Source organism: Ailuropoda melanoleuca, chromosome 15, assembly GCF_002007445.2.
Source record: "Ailuropoda melanoleuca isolate Jingjing chromosome 15, ASM200744v2, whole genome shotgun sequence".
Lineage (NCBI taxonomy): Eukaryota > Metazoa > Chordata > Mammalia > Carnivora > Ursidae > Ailuropoda > Ailuropoda melanoleuca.
This window is the reverse complement of record NC_048232.1, coordinates 57,191,923-57,207,478: the sequence shown is the minus strand read 5'-3', so window position 1 is coordinate 57,207,478 and position 15,556 is coordinate 57,191,923. Positions and strand designations below refer to the sequence as shown.

Below are 15,556 nucleotides of genomic sequence, written 5' to 3'. Positions count from 1 at the left end.
AGTTTTGTTATCTATTACTCATATATTTATGTTCTAGTCTAAAAAATATATTGCTGTTGCCCCTTCCTTATATTCCTATATTTGTTAGTATGCCTCTTAAAAAATATCTTTGTCAAAGTTTTAGTGAGGGTTTTCAGATCCATCATCTTTAGCTAGGAGACCTTTTATTGTCATTTAATTCTCAAAATATCATGAGAAGTAAAGATTGGTGTTTCCAGTTACAGATGAGAAAACAAAGATATGAATCATACAGCTAGTGAGTATCTACACACAATTCAAACCTGACTTCTTGGTCCAAATCCATTGTTAATGTTATCTCATGTAGCCTTCTTTAGACAGAAGACGAATGTTCTTGATGATGAACTTTCTAAGGTATTGTAATAATTCTCTGAAACCTTGATAGGATTATTGTCTATCTCCATATTATAGAAATTTTTCTATGTAGCAAGTAAGTGGGCATCTAATACAGGTGGGCAGAGATTTTTTTTTTTCCTGGAGCCAGGGACTACACAGATTTAAAAAAAAAAGTTGTCATGGGCTTCTTCTTCTCCCGGAACCATTATCATTCCCCACTTTCTTTGTGAAGTTTACTTTTTTTAATTATTTATTTATTTTTTTAAAGCTTTTATTTATTTATTTGTCAGAGAGAGAGAGCACACAAGCAGAGGGAGCTGCAGGCAGAGGGAGAAGGAGCCTCCACTGAGTAAGGAGCCTGATGTGGGACTCAATCCCAGGATTCTGGGATCATGACCTGAGCCAAAGGCAGACACTTAACTGACTAAGCCACCAAGTGTTCCTCTTTGTGAAGTAGCTGAGGAATCCAGGTGTTTTCTCCTTCTTCCTTGTGGCTATACAGAGAAGCAGCAGGTGGGGAACTGGATGGCATGAGTGCCTTGCTTTCATTTTTGAAGACAAAACTTTTGCTGGGAAGAGACTTTCATGATGGAACTTACTTTCTTTCAGTACTTTGAAGATATCTTTACACTGTGTATTAGTCAGATTGGGCTGCCATAACAAAATACCACAGATTGGATGCTTAAACAACGAAATTTGTTTTCTCACAATTCTGGAGGCTAGAAGTCTGAGATCAAAGTGCTATGAAAGCTTAGTCTCTCAGATGCCTTTCCTTGGCCTTCTCACTATGTCCGTATGTAGCCTTTTCTCTGTGAGCATACACATTTGATGTCTCTTCCTCTTCTGACAAATATACCAGTCCTATTAGATTAGGGACCCACTCATCAGACCTTCTTAATTATCTCCTTAAAAGCCTTATCTCCAAATATAATCAGAGGTTTAGGTCTTTCAACCTGTGAATTTGGGGAGGGGCACAACACATAATTGTTTTCTGGATTTCATCATTTCTATTTAGAAGCCAGTTTCATTATTCATTATTATTTCTCCTTTGAATAACAATAAACATTTTTCTCTGGCTCTTTAAAAAATGTTCTCTCTCTCTCTCTCCCCCATGCTTTTTTTTTTTTTTTTTTTTTTTTTTTTTTTTTTTTAGCAATGTTACTATGATGTGCTGCAGTGTGGTTTTCTTTGTATATATATATATGTTTTGTGGTTCATGGAGTTTCTTAAATCTACAACTTGAAGTTTTTCATCACTTTCAGTAAATTCTCAACCATTAACTTTTCAGATATTACTTCCACACTATTCTCTCTCACCACTTCTTCTTGGACTGTAATTACATATGTGTGAGACATTTTTGCTGTATCTCACGTCTCTTTTCCATATTTTCCATTCTCTTTCATTTCATGCCTCAATTTAGGCATTTCTTGCAGAGCTATTCTCTCATCTAGTAGTTCTCCTCAGTTTTGATTAATCTATAGTTAAATTTAACCAGTGAGTTCTTAATTTCAGTTGTTGTGCTTTTAAGGTATAGACTTTCCTTTTGGATATTTTCACAGGTTTAGTATCTATTGAAATTCTCAATTTCTTCTATATCCCTAAAGTTATTATGTATATTCCTTTAAAAATCTCCATTATCTGAAATCTTGTTGGCTCTATTTTTGCCTATTGTTTCTCATGTTATTCAATGATATTGTCTCATATTCTTCTATTCCTATTTTTTCATTGTGTGCCAATTACTGCATAGGAAGAAATGCAGAGATACTTGAAGCGTGGGTTGATCTTATCTATTTTTGGAGATGGCTAATATTTGTTTCTGGCAAGGAACTTTCTATTACAATAGAAAGTCTATTTGTAATTCACTTATACTGGTGACATTATCAAAGCTTTGCTCAGCTTCTCAGCTTCTCAGTCTATTTGTAATTCACTTATACTGGTGACATTATCAAAGCTTTGCTTAGCTTCACAGCTTTTTGTATTTCCTTCCTGACTTATAATTCTTTACTTCCTTGTTAGTTGTCCAATGACTTCAATTAAAATCCTTAAAAATATTTTTTCCAGCTTTCAAAGTTGTTCTCTGCAGCAGGATTGGTTTGAATTACATAGTCTCCTATTACTGGAAGTGGAAGTCCTCTTGTATTTTTTGAATGGAAAATAGTAACATCTCATAGCTTACATATCATGATTCATTTCAAGGAGCTCTAAGGGTTCTGAAATCCCTTCCCATTTTTTATTTTCTTAAAGATTGACTGATTGATTGATTTTAGACAGAGTGTGAATGCTTGCAAGCAGGATTGGGGAGGAAGAAGAGACAAGCATACTCCTCACTGAGCCTAAGCAGGACCTGGGGCTCTATCTCCGGACCCTAAGATCATGACCTGAGCAGAAATCAAAAATACAAGGCTTAATCGACTGAGTCACCCAGGCACCTCTCCCACGCACCATATATACATATATATATACACACCTGAACATATATAAAGTGTACATGTATATGTAAATCACATATACATAAGATCTATCTATCTATCAATATATATATATACACACACGCACCAACCCACACACACACTGTAGAATATAGAATAAATATTCTCTTTTGGCTGAATTTAGGGGGGGGGAAGCAGAACATACAAACTATAACTAATTGGATAAAGAAGAGTTTAATCTGCTTCTCTCCGACCCTGGATTACCATTTCCTGAATCTACCTTATCCGAAGATAATTTTTTAAAAATTACACTTTGTTTCATGCTTTATTGGACTGAATTCCTAATCAAGTTTTTTTCTGTAGAAAATTAAAATAATTCTGAACCTTATATTAAAAAATAGCATGATAGTGTCTAGAATACATTTAGGGAGTTTTAATTATAAGCATATCACATACACATATTTTCTTTCTTATTCAAATATTTATTGAGTCCCAAATATGTACCTGGCTCTATTCTAAGTGCTGAGGATATAACTGTATAAGGTCTGCCTGACATGGTTCTCCCTTCATGGAACTTACATTCTATTTGTGGAAAAACAACATATGTAACAGGTTGTTGATGTTGTTTTTTAAAGATTTTATTTATTTATTTGAGGTGGCAGGGAGAGGGAGAAACAGACTTCCCACTAAGCAGAGAGCCCAATGTAGGGCTTGATCCCAGGACCCTGAGATCATGATCTGAGCTGAAGGCAGACGCTTAACCAACTGAGACACCCAGGCACCCCATAAATAACAGTTTAAATTAATAAATAGGACAATAGCAGATAAATGCCATTAATAGAGCAGGTGCTATGTGAGAGAGTAACTGGGTAGAGAGGAAAAGGCTACTTAGGCAGTGTTGTAAGAGAAAGCCTTCTCATGAGAGTGGAAACACAAACTAAACAAGGAGAGAGTCATTTGTGCAAAGTGTGGAGGGCAGAGTTTCCAGGCAAAATAACGAAGTACATAAGCCTCAAAGTAAAAAAATTTTTATCATATTTGAAGAACTGAAAAGGGGTCTGACATATACAGCTAGGTGGGTCATGATATGGAGGATAGCTTTTGTTCTAAGAGCAATGAGAAGTCATGGAAAGATTTTAGATACTTAGTTATATGAAAAGTTACCATATTAATTTTTTAAAAGGAGGTTAAAATATAGCTCTTGATCTACAATTATCTCTAAGTTGGGCCTCCCACTTACTTTCAATTTTATTCCTTTTTTGTTATTGACTTTCCCCAAATCCCCTTCTATTAGTCATCTTAAGAAATAAAAAAAAAAGTTCATATAAAAATTAGACAAGATTTTGCTAGTTGATCTTTAATTCTCTGTAAGTGCAGGCAGATTTTCACTTTTCTAATAAGAATAAAGTTTTGTTTCCTACCTCAAAATGTTGTTGTGAGGTTTCATTACTTGTTATAGATAAAGCACATAGAATAATGCCTCATACAAGTGGTCAGTGACAAGCAAGAGTAAAGAGGCTGTTATATCATATTACATTATATTATATTACATATATATTATATATGATAGACAAAATTTTATTCAGGATACTGGGAACACAGTGAGTGGTGTTCTAAACCAGAATCAAAAAAGTTTTCTTTTTTTTTTTTTTAAAGATTTTATTTATTTATTTGACAGAGAGAGAGACAGCCAGTGAGAGAGGGAACACAAGCAGGGTGAGTGGAAGAGGAAGAAGCAGGCTCCCAGCAGAGGAGCCTGATGTGGGGCTCAATCCCAGAACGCTGAGATCATGCCCTGAGCCAAAGGCAGACGCTTAATGACTGAGCCACCCGGGCACCCCTCAAAAAAGTTTTCTTAGAAGATTAATGTCTGAGATGACAAGAATTAGCCATGTGAAGAGATTTCTTGCAATGCATAGGCCAGTGTATCTAGTTCATCAAAGAAAGCAGCATATTCAAAGACATTATATAAACATATTGCAGCTCCATCTATATTTGAAGCTATTTAAAGGTCTTTTGTGTTTTTATTCACCAAAGAAGTTTATAAAGCATCAATTATGCATTAGGTGTTATCCTAAGGGCCATGAATACTAACGAGCTTAAAATTTAGTAGGAAAATTGTAATTCAAAGAACAGTCATTTTGCAAACTGAGATACTCATGGACAGATCAGATTTTATGAATATTCATACCATTGTCTACTTTGACTAACATTGAGTCTCGTTCAGTAGAAATAAGATTGCAAGCATCTCTTCTTTAGAGCATGACTTTCAGGTATTCTTTGGTTGCTTGCATTTATTCTACCAGTTCTTAATGTTTAATCACATTGGCACTATTAGCAAGTACTCTATACAGGGATGGAAATATAAGACCAACTTTAAAACAATCTACATCATGTGACTCTGTGCCCTAAGCTGGTATTAAAAGGAAGAAAGCTGGAGAAAAAAATGCTTGTAATCATACAATAAAAAATACCACAAAGGAAGATGGTTTGATTAGAAATGCTCTGAAGTAAAAATTGTAGAAGTTAAAGGTCTTTTAATGTCTTCAATACTCAAAAATTCAATACAAAAATACTTGAACATCTATGATGTAAAAGGACATATGGTATGTGTAAATCTTCAGTTTTATAAGAGGAGAAATAGAAAGCATGCTAGTGATGACAGCACCAGATGGGAATTAAGAAAACCTGACATTAGAATCAAGTAAAATGTCCCAGGGAACGAAGGAGCTACGACAAAACCTGCCTCTCTGAGAAGGTTGTTGGGCCAGACCCAATTTTTTTCCTGGCTTGTTTAGCTTCCTTCCTTGGCTAAAGCCAAAAGCCTGAATTTGGCATTGGTTTAGAAGTAGCAAATTTTAAAATTTCAGCAGATTAGGGCTAGAAAGTCATTTAATTTATGTATAAATAATAAGAGGAAATGAATCAAAATGTAGTGTTTACTTTTGGGCTGTGTGGAGATGTTCTCATCCGTCTGAAAATTAAAATAGGTGATTGAAAGTATGATCACCCTTAGAGTCTAATAGGTTTGGTCCTTAACAATGTTAGGTTATCATAATAACATTAAAATAATATTAGGTAAGGTAGGAGCTAATTACAAGGCACAAATCAGATATTTATCACCATGTTGGTACTAAACTGTTTCTTAATTTATACTAATGCAAGCTATGAGAAAGTACTAAAGAACAAAATCGATTATTAGATTCCCAGAGTTTTACCTAATTTAAATAATTAGTCCTTATTTTTTCCTAAATATTTTGATTCTAAGTTTGTATATACATTTCAGAGTTATCCAAGAACCTTCACCCTTCAGTGTCTGCATCTTATTTGATTTTTGCTAGCGTTGTTTTGATAAAGAAATTACCTCCATTCTCCTTCAGCCACTTACTCTCTGTGTGACCTTGGGCAAATCACTTTTCAAACTTTCAAAACCAGTTTCATCATATTGACAGTTATAATACATTCTTCAGAGTTTTTGAGAAAATTGAATCAGAGAATTTAAGTCAAACTCTTAGCACAGTACCTAGCAAGAAATACAATAAATACTACTAATTGCAAACAAGAGGAAAAAAAATAAAGCTATACTTTGAAAATGACTGTTGCCGATGATAAATTTTGAGGATTAACTATGTATTTATACTGTGGATTTCAAGTATTTCCCAAATAGGAACTCATGTAATCCCCAACAACTAGGTACTATTAGTATCCAATTTCATATGTGAAAAATAATTCTAAACAGGGAAGTTAAATAATGTCCCCAACACCACAAAGCCAATAAATGGTGGAACCAAGATTCAGGCTGTGTTAGACTAACTCAGGAATCTAGACTTACAACCATTAAGCTAGGCTTCGTTTTATACCAGTGATAGCTATAGAAGAATGATGTCAGGTTCTAAACTAAGCATTTTAACATAAAAAAGGAAACTTGGTGGGAGATCTTTAAGGTAATAATCAGGAAAGTGTTTCAAATTCTAAGGCAAGATCAGATATTGAAACCTAAGTAGGGATTATGGGTGATACAGGGTAAACCAAAACAGTTATCCAACATTAAATAAATTATAAATAAACAAACAAATAAATCAAGTGAACCAATGCTGAGCCTGTAAAGTCCTCAGGCTCTTAGTCATGTCTCACAGGAATAACTGACTGATACCTAACACACAGCACATGTATGAGGTTACCTGGGGAGCACATGTGGTCAAAGGTTCCCCAGCTTTCGTTAAGTTAAAGCTCTAAATTTGGAAGCTAGACACAAATTGTCAGTATTTCATGAATGTTGTAAAATAGATATTCATAGAGCTAGAACAGACAATCCTAAAATTGTATGACACCATAAAAGACCTCAAAAGCCAAAACAATCTTGAAAAAACAAAGCAAAGCTGGAGGCATCACAATTCTGAACTTGGAGCTGTATTACAAAGCTGTAGTCATCAGGACAATATGGTACTGGCATGAAAACAGAACAGACACATTGACCAATGGAACAGAAAAGAAAACCCAGAAATGGACCCACAACTATACAGTCAACTAATCTTTGGCAAGGCAGGAAAGAATATCCACTGGAAAAAAGATAGCCTCTTCAACAAATGGTGCTAGGAAACCTGGACAGCAACATGCAGAAGAACGAAACTGGACCACTTTCTCACCCATATACAAAATAAATTCACAATGGATGAAAGACCTGAATGCAAGATGGGAAACCATCAAAATCCTAGAGGAGAACACAGGCAGCAACCTCTTTGACATTGGCCATAGCAACCTCTTACTAGACAAGGAAAACAAAAGCAAAAATAAACTACTGGAACTTCATCAAAATAACAAGCTTCTGCACAGTGAAGGAAACAACCAACAAAACTAAAAGGCAACCTATGGAATGGGAGAAGATACTTGCAAATGACATATCTGATAAAGGGTTAGTATCCAAAATCTATATGGGGCACCTGGGTGGCCTAGTCGGTTAAGCTTCTGCCTTCAGGCAGGTCATAATCCTGGGGTCCTGGGATCCAGCCCCGAGTGGAGCCCGGTATTGGGCTCCCAGCTCAGCAGGGAGTCTGCTTCTCCCTCTCCATCTGTCCCTCTCCCCACCAGGCCTGTGCATGAGCTCTCGCTCTCTCACTCGCAAATAAAATCTTGAAAAAAAAAAAGACCCCAAATCTACAAAGAACCTTATCAAACTCAACACCTAAAAAACATAAACCAGTTAAGAAATGGACAGAAGACATGAATAGACATTTTTCCAGAGAAAACATACAGATGGCCAACAGACACACGAAAAGATGCTCAACATTACTCATCATCAGGGAAATAGAAATCAAAACCATGATGAGATACCACCTCACATCTGTGAGAATGGTTAAAAATAAACAATGCAGGAAACAACAGATGTTGGTGAGGATGGGGAGAAAGGGTATCCCTTTTACACTGTTGGTGGGACTGCAAACTGGGATTCCATCCACTGGGGAAAACAGTATGGAGGTTCCTCAAAAAGGAACCTCCCCAGCAATGGTATTACTAGGTATTTATCCAAAGAATACAAAAATACTGATTCAAAGGGACACATGCACCCCAATGTCTATAGGAGCATTATCAACAATAGCCGAATTAGGAAAGAACCCAAATGTCCATGGACTGATGAATGGATAAAGAAGATGTGAGATGTGTATATATATATATATATATATATAATATATATATATATATATATACACACACACACACAATGGAATATTATTCAGTCATCAGAAAGAATGAATTCTTGCCAATTGCAATGAAGTGGATGGAGCTAGATTATATTATGCTAAGCAAAACAAGTCAGTCAGAGAAAGACAAATAGCATATGATTTCACTCATATGTGAAATTTAAGAAATAAAACAGATGAACACAGGGAAAGAGGGGAAAAAGAGAGGGAAGCAAACCATAAGAGATTCTTAACTATAGAGAACAAACTGAGGGTTACTGGAGGGGAGGTGGGCAGGGTGATGCACTAAATGAGTGATGAGTATTAAGGAGGGCACTTGTGATGAGCACTGGGTGTTACATGTAAGTGATGAATCACTACATTTTACTCCTGAAACCAATATGACACTATATGTTAATTAACTAGAATTAAAATAAAAACTTGAAACAAAAAAAGGATATTTTGTAAAAAAAAAAAAGGTCTATTAAAAGGGAGTGGTTCTTTACCTTACATCATTTAATATAATTTGATATTTCATTAAGTATTCCTTAAATTTAAGTGCATTTTTTTTTTGCCTAATAGAGGATATTAGGCATCCTCTCTGTCCTGCTAGTGACATTCAGAAAAAAGCAGCAATAATAATCAAAGAACTTTAGTACAATTTACAAGAGAAATCATGGAAACCCCCATAGATCAATATTGCAAAGTAGAGAAGAAAGTATTTTTAAATTCAGCTTTTAAAAAATCAGATAATGTTATTATAAAATAAATGGGAATTATAGAGAGAAAGTTAAATAATACTAACATCTAATTTCACAAAACAAAAGGTAATAATATGACAGTGCAGTCATGCCATTGTGCTGAGATACTGTTTCACATAGAATCATTCAATCTAAACCTACAAAGTTTAATTCTACTCTCCCTCACTTTTAGGGGGTGGGGAAGATCCCCAACTATTAATTTTATTTGAATATTTTAAGGGAAAAGTCCCTCCAATACTCTAAAATGAGATTGTGGTGATAGCTACAGAACTACAAATATATTCAAATTGATTTAATTGTACTCTTAAATCTGGTGTATTTTATATAATTGATATTATATCTCAAAAGACTTGATTTTAAAATGTGCCCTCTACTGGGAAACTGGGGTGAGTCAGGCTACTAATGTGGAAGCCAACTGGCCTTCCTGGCCAGTTATGAACCAGTGTGAGTCTAGGAGGCTTGTGAGGCCAGAGCAGCAGGTGAAGATACCAGGGGATTCAACCTTGCCATCAATGATCAAATTACCTTTGCCTCACTTTTTCCTCTTAAAAAAAGAGAAGGCAGAAATAAACATACTGATTGAAGGAAAAAAGTTCTTCTATGTACTACTGTTTTTGCCAAGCCCATTCCTTCAAAACAACAACAACAACCCTGAAAAAATAACTATCAGCCACTAGAATATCTGATATACACATAATGACCATATGACCATTAAGTGAAATTAATGTAATGCCCAATGTACTTGAGGTTGTAAAAAAAAAAAAAAGTAAACTAAACTAAACACATTTCATATGGGGGAATGTAAACAAAAACATATAACTTCGTATCAGGAAGCATAGGTAGAAATGTTCCATGTTCTATAGGCCACTTTCTTTCTATTGCTATTTGAACAATTCCTAGTATATTTTATATAAGTACACAAATCCGTAAATATACCATACATTCATATATACTCTTCTAGATGATAACATGTCTTCACATTTCACAGAACAAGAGATAATGCAGTAGAACACTCTGGGATATATTTCTCCCTTCTGATTCTGAGATGCATGCTAATTTAAAGGGCAAAAAGTGCCCCAGTTATCTTTCCTACTAGGCACTGCCTTTCTAAGGTAAAAATGCTTCCATTTAATAAGTAATATCTGTGCAATTGTTATTGATTTTATAGACTTTCTACTCTTTCTTTTATAGTGAAATGGTGAGATTAAGATTGTAATAAGATAATTGTTTAAAACCCAAGCCTTATTTTATATTGAAAATATATTTTAATTGTATTAAAATACTAATTGATAAGTATTTTTTTTGAAATACTGGTTTTTGACACCTTCCATGTCCACCAAATTTTTAAAATGTTTTTCCAAAGAAAATTTTAATATTAAAAACAGAATGGTAGGGGCGCCTGGGTGGCACAGCGCTTAAGCGTCTGCCTTCGGCTCAGGGCGTGATCCCGGCGTTGTGGGATCGAGCCCCACATCAGGCTCCTACGCTATGAGCCTGCTTCTTCCTCTCCCACTCCCCCTGCTTGTGTTCCCTCTCTCGCTGGCTCTCTATCTCTGTCGAATAAATAAATAAAATCTTTAAAAAAAAAAACATAGAATGGTAGAACAAACCTCCATAACCATTATCTATTGACCCAACAATTTCAATACTTTGCTACACTTGTTTTACCTTCTTATGTATATATTTATTATACATACTTTGAAGAAAATTCTAGACTCCCATTGCTACATATTTAATAGACATCTCTAGAAAAGTATAAAATGGTGTTAATCAAATTTTTCTTTAGTTTGAGACATTACTGAATAGAAATGTTAGTGTCTATTTGCAATCATGCTATAATAATGCAGAAATTTTAAGATTTAAAATGTATAGAAGAAAAAGTATTAAAAATTCTAAGTGGTCCACTTCCACTCAAATATATTTTTCCCATTAGTATATATAAAAGTATATATACTAAGTATATATAGATATATAGATAAAATTAAACATTTTAATTTTAAAGAGAAAGCAATGGCAAACTTATAAGTCATGTTTATTTCTGATATATTTAAATATTTCTGTTTGATAACATAAGTCCGTAATTCTTATAAATGCTGAAATCAGAAATATAATCTGCCTTTTAGATGTGTAAATCCTTTGCCCCAAAAGTTAGTATGGCAAGTTTCAAATATAGTAAAATATTTAAAATTCCAGAGTTTAATTTATAATACATAATGCAATTTGTGTATATTGGCAGTAAAATAAATATATCAGAATATCATTTCCACATGGGTTCACTTCCACTGATCTAGGCTAAATTATCGTGTAAAATTTAAATAAAATTAGTTATACTGATGAAACAGCTTTATAAAACTTTCACATAAAAATATAAGAAATTTAAAATTATATAAGCACTGATACAAATACTAAACTACTATGCTAATGAATTAATATACTAAATTAGTATTTAACTCCAAGAACTGCATTTTGACTTTTATTTAATTATATTTTATATATAATTTTTTACATGTGTACTTCAGGACTACTGAGGATTTAAAAATTTTATTTTAAATACAATTTTCCATCTTTATCTTTTTTTCCTATAAATCCCTTCATTTATTTTTTAAGCTTTTTGTTTTAATTCCAGTTAGTTAAAATACAGTGTTATACTAGTTTCAGGTGTACGATATAATGATAAAATTCCATACCCCATTTTTATCTTTTTTACCTTTCTACATATCTATGATTAAACCATACCTTCAAAGTAACCATCTCTTCTGGGCTGTGCCGTCTTTGGTGATTTTGTAGCAGAAACTTTATCTTCATTGTTTTTGAATACTGCTAGGCAAACCATGGGATCTAAACAAAAAGCAAGATAAGACAAAAGTTCAGCTTTGGCTTATTCCTTCTCTGAAGAGGCTATAGTTTTTATGATAGTAAACACAGTAACAAACCATTCATAAATTCTTGGTTATCTGATTAAGTATATAGCCAATACTTAACACAAAGCATAGAAATACTAGTAATGTGAAAAAATTACAATAAAAGTTTCTAGTTATGGCATCATCTTTTTATTTGAGGAATTGCTTTACTACTTATTATTATAGCTCCTTTCTTAAATTCCTGATATTTCTGCTGGAATACAGTAAAATTTCCATAAATTTCCATAAGTGCAAAGTAGGCAAAAGGCATTATTACAGGAAAAACCATATACCCTACTTTTCTCTCCTCTGCATATGAGGAGCTGGGATATAGGAGATGTAAGCAAGACAACTGATAGGATGAGAAACAGAAAAAAGATCATTTCATTAATTTTACAGATAAATTAACAGTTTCTCTTTTGTCTTAATGTATTATATTTACATAACAAAGAAGTTGCAAAAATTCTATATACATTTTATAGCCAAGAGCATTTTAAATCTATTAATTTTATGAAATAAATAGGATGATTGTAAACACAGAGCCCTATATTTATTGGTTATGGGGGATTGGTACAGCTGCAGTTTTTGCTTGTTGAAGAACTATAAGAAAAGAAAATACTGATGTAAGTAACAGGGGGTAGAAGAAAGAGTGGAAAATTATGCATTTAAAGTAGGTTAACTTAAAACCACAAGTTAAGGCAGCATACATTTTCTTAATTTCTTAAATCATCTTGCAAAAGGAGACCTTAAGAATCTTTGCTTAATTCATATCTAATGCAATATATAATTGAATATGCTAAATGGAAAAGTAGGATTTAAATAGTATAAAGCCCAAATTACATATTTTAATTAAATGCTAAGGTAGTGTATTTTTTAGAATGTTAATTAGAAAAACAGAATAGTAGTTGCAGAGTTATTTTTCAAGCATGTGGAAACTGAAGATTTCCATTAGTCTAGCAATAATTTATCATTATTAAGCATGATTTACATGGTTCACAGAGATGATATTTCTCAAGATTAGGGAAAATATTAGTTAATATTTGGGCACACCTCATAATTGTATGTGACCTAAGATCTTATTCTGTATGATATCTTATAACCAACTGATCTTCCTACGCATTCTCCTGCTCTTCTTGCTTTTCTATTTGATCTATGTATTTCCTAAGCAAAGACATTACAATTCGACAGACCTGGGTGACCCCAACTTTTACTAGATGTATGACTCTGGACAAATTGCTGTTACCTTCTGCCATTCCCCTCCCTGTTCAAGAGCAATAATATTGACTTTGAAATACTATAGTGAGAAATAATGAAATAATGTGTGTAAAGCATCAAGACTCATGTCTACATAAGTACAGGAGCTCAACAAATGGCAGTTAGGAAATACACAATCACAACAGAAATAACAATAATATATCCCACTTGGAAATTTTATTTTTGGGAAAGATCTTAAATCCTTCACAGAATAAGGTGGGGTATATAGGATATTAATTGATGGATCCATAATTGGCTTCATCTTATTTGTTTTATTTATATAGGACATGGATCTTAATAGCTATCGATCTTTTATAAATTCTTTGGTATTCCCTTGGGCAAATATTCTCTTCATGACATGATTTCTCAATATGTAAAACAGAGAAAACAGTAGCACTTTCCTCATATTATTATCAAGATTAAATAATACACATAAAATATTTAGGAGAGTTGTCTAGATCAGTTTACTCAAAAAGATAATTTTATTCACCAGAGGCACATTAAAAGCGCTACATTTTCAATATCCTTTTATTTAAAACATTGTGATTGCAACCTTAAATTTATAACTTACAATAATGCAAGTTGCAAAGGGATAATGATAAGAAGCAAGAAACATAGTAATTCTAGGTGGGAAAAAAAAATCACTTGATTTTGATAGTCCATGGAAATATTACTGTGAAGTAAGATACTACTCTTACCTCAAAAAATACAAAGTCAAGCAGGAAAGTCAAGGGACAATTTATTATAAAGAGTACAGCTTGTGATAGCTTTTTCTTGCATTATAAAATCAGTTTTGTACATTTAAATTTACTCCTTTAAGATCATCAATGGCAGGACTATGTTGCTGTTTTTAAAATCTTTTATCTCCCAGTATGACTTGCCCAATGTCTGGGAAATAGGTTTTAAATACATTTTTATAAAATATTTGAAGAACCCCATAAGGAAGCTGAGTTTCTATTAAATCTCATTTAAGTAACATAACTTTATTTAAGCATTAGAATAACCTAAAAATTATTTTATGCCCTATTTAATCCCTTTTCAGTTTCTATAGTCCTAATCTTAGCTCACTGGTTGTATGTACAAGAACATACAGTGCTGAATGACTAGCGGTACTTCATCATTTTATTTATTTGTTTGTTTGTTTAATTTAGTTTTAGGAGGGGGAGAGCCAGAGGGAGAGGGGAAGAGGGAATCTTAAGCAGGCTCCATGCCCAGTGTGGAGCCCGATGCGGGACTCGATCTCACAACCCTGAGATCATGACCTGAGCTGAAATCAGGAGTTGGACACTTAACCAACTGAACCATCTACACACCCCTGTATTCCATTTTTATAAGGAGTATTATTTACTAATTTAAATTTGCCTTCACAAATAGAAACATATATTTAAATGACTGTAATATACACACCCAATCATATACATACACGCAGTCAAATGCATTTAGTGACTTTTATCTAATTTACTGCTGACTCAGTTAATAGTTATTTATTGAACATCTACCATATGCCAGGCATGATATCACGTTCTGGGAATTCAGTGGGGAAAAAGGAGAGTCTTGGCCCTCCAGGATCTTACTATTTAAATGGACTTTATTATTGTTTTGTTGAAAGCACACAACAAAGTAACATTTGATCAAAATTCTTACAAATTCTTTTTGGAAATCACTGAAGTAAACAAAGTAAATTATCAACAAACTTTATTTTGCCACAGTTTTGTCTATACTGTTCCCTTTTGATCCTTAACATTTACTCCTTAGTTACCTCATCATTTTGCAACCTGATCTCTTTGCTATAGCCCATGAAGTGCTCAATTCATATTAAAAAGTTACCCTAACTTATTTTCTACCTGGCTTCATTCTTGACTATAACTAAATATTCACGTCCCATTCTCAAGCTATTGTCATCACCGAAATAAAATCAGCAAGTATTTACTGAATGCTTAATACGTACTTGACAGTATGTTAGGTATTACGAGCAGCTGCAAGATAATTCTCTTTTTTTTTTTTAATTAATTTTATTTTATTATATTATGTTAATCACCATACAGTACATCCCCTGATTCTGATGTAAAGTTTGATGCTTCATTAGTTGCGTATAACACCCAGTGCACCATGCAATACGTGCCCTCCTTACTACCCACCACCAGTCCATCCCCTTCCCCCACCCCCTCCCCTCTGAAGTC

At 33.6% G+C, this 15,556-nt stretch overlaps 1 protein-coding gene across 1 annotated transcript in view; it reads right to left on the bottom strand.

Annotated features, from left to right (window-relative positions):
• LRRIQ1 (leucine rich repeats and IQ motif containing 1) overlaps positions 1-15,556 on the bottom strand; it is a 183,096-nt gene that overhangs the window by 82,508 nt on the left and 85,032 nt on the right. The window contains exon 19 of the mRNA XM_034643664.1: positions 11,959-12,060. Coding sequence (XP_034499555.1) covers positions 11,959-12,060 — 102 coding nt within the window. The remainder of the gene's footprint in view (positions 1-11,958; positions 12,061-15,556) is intronic.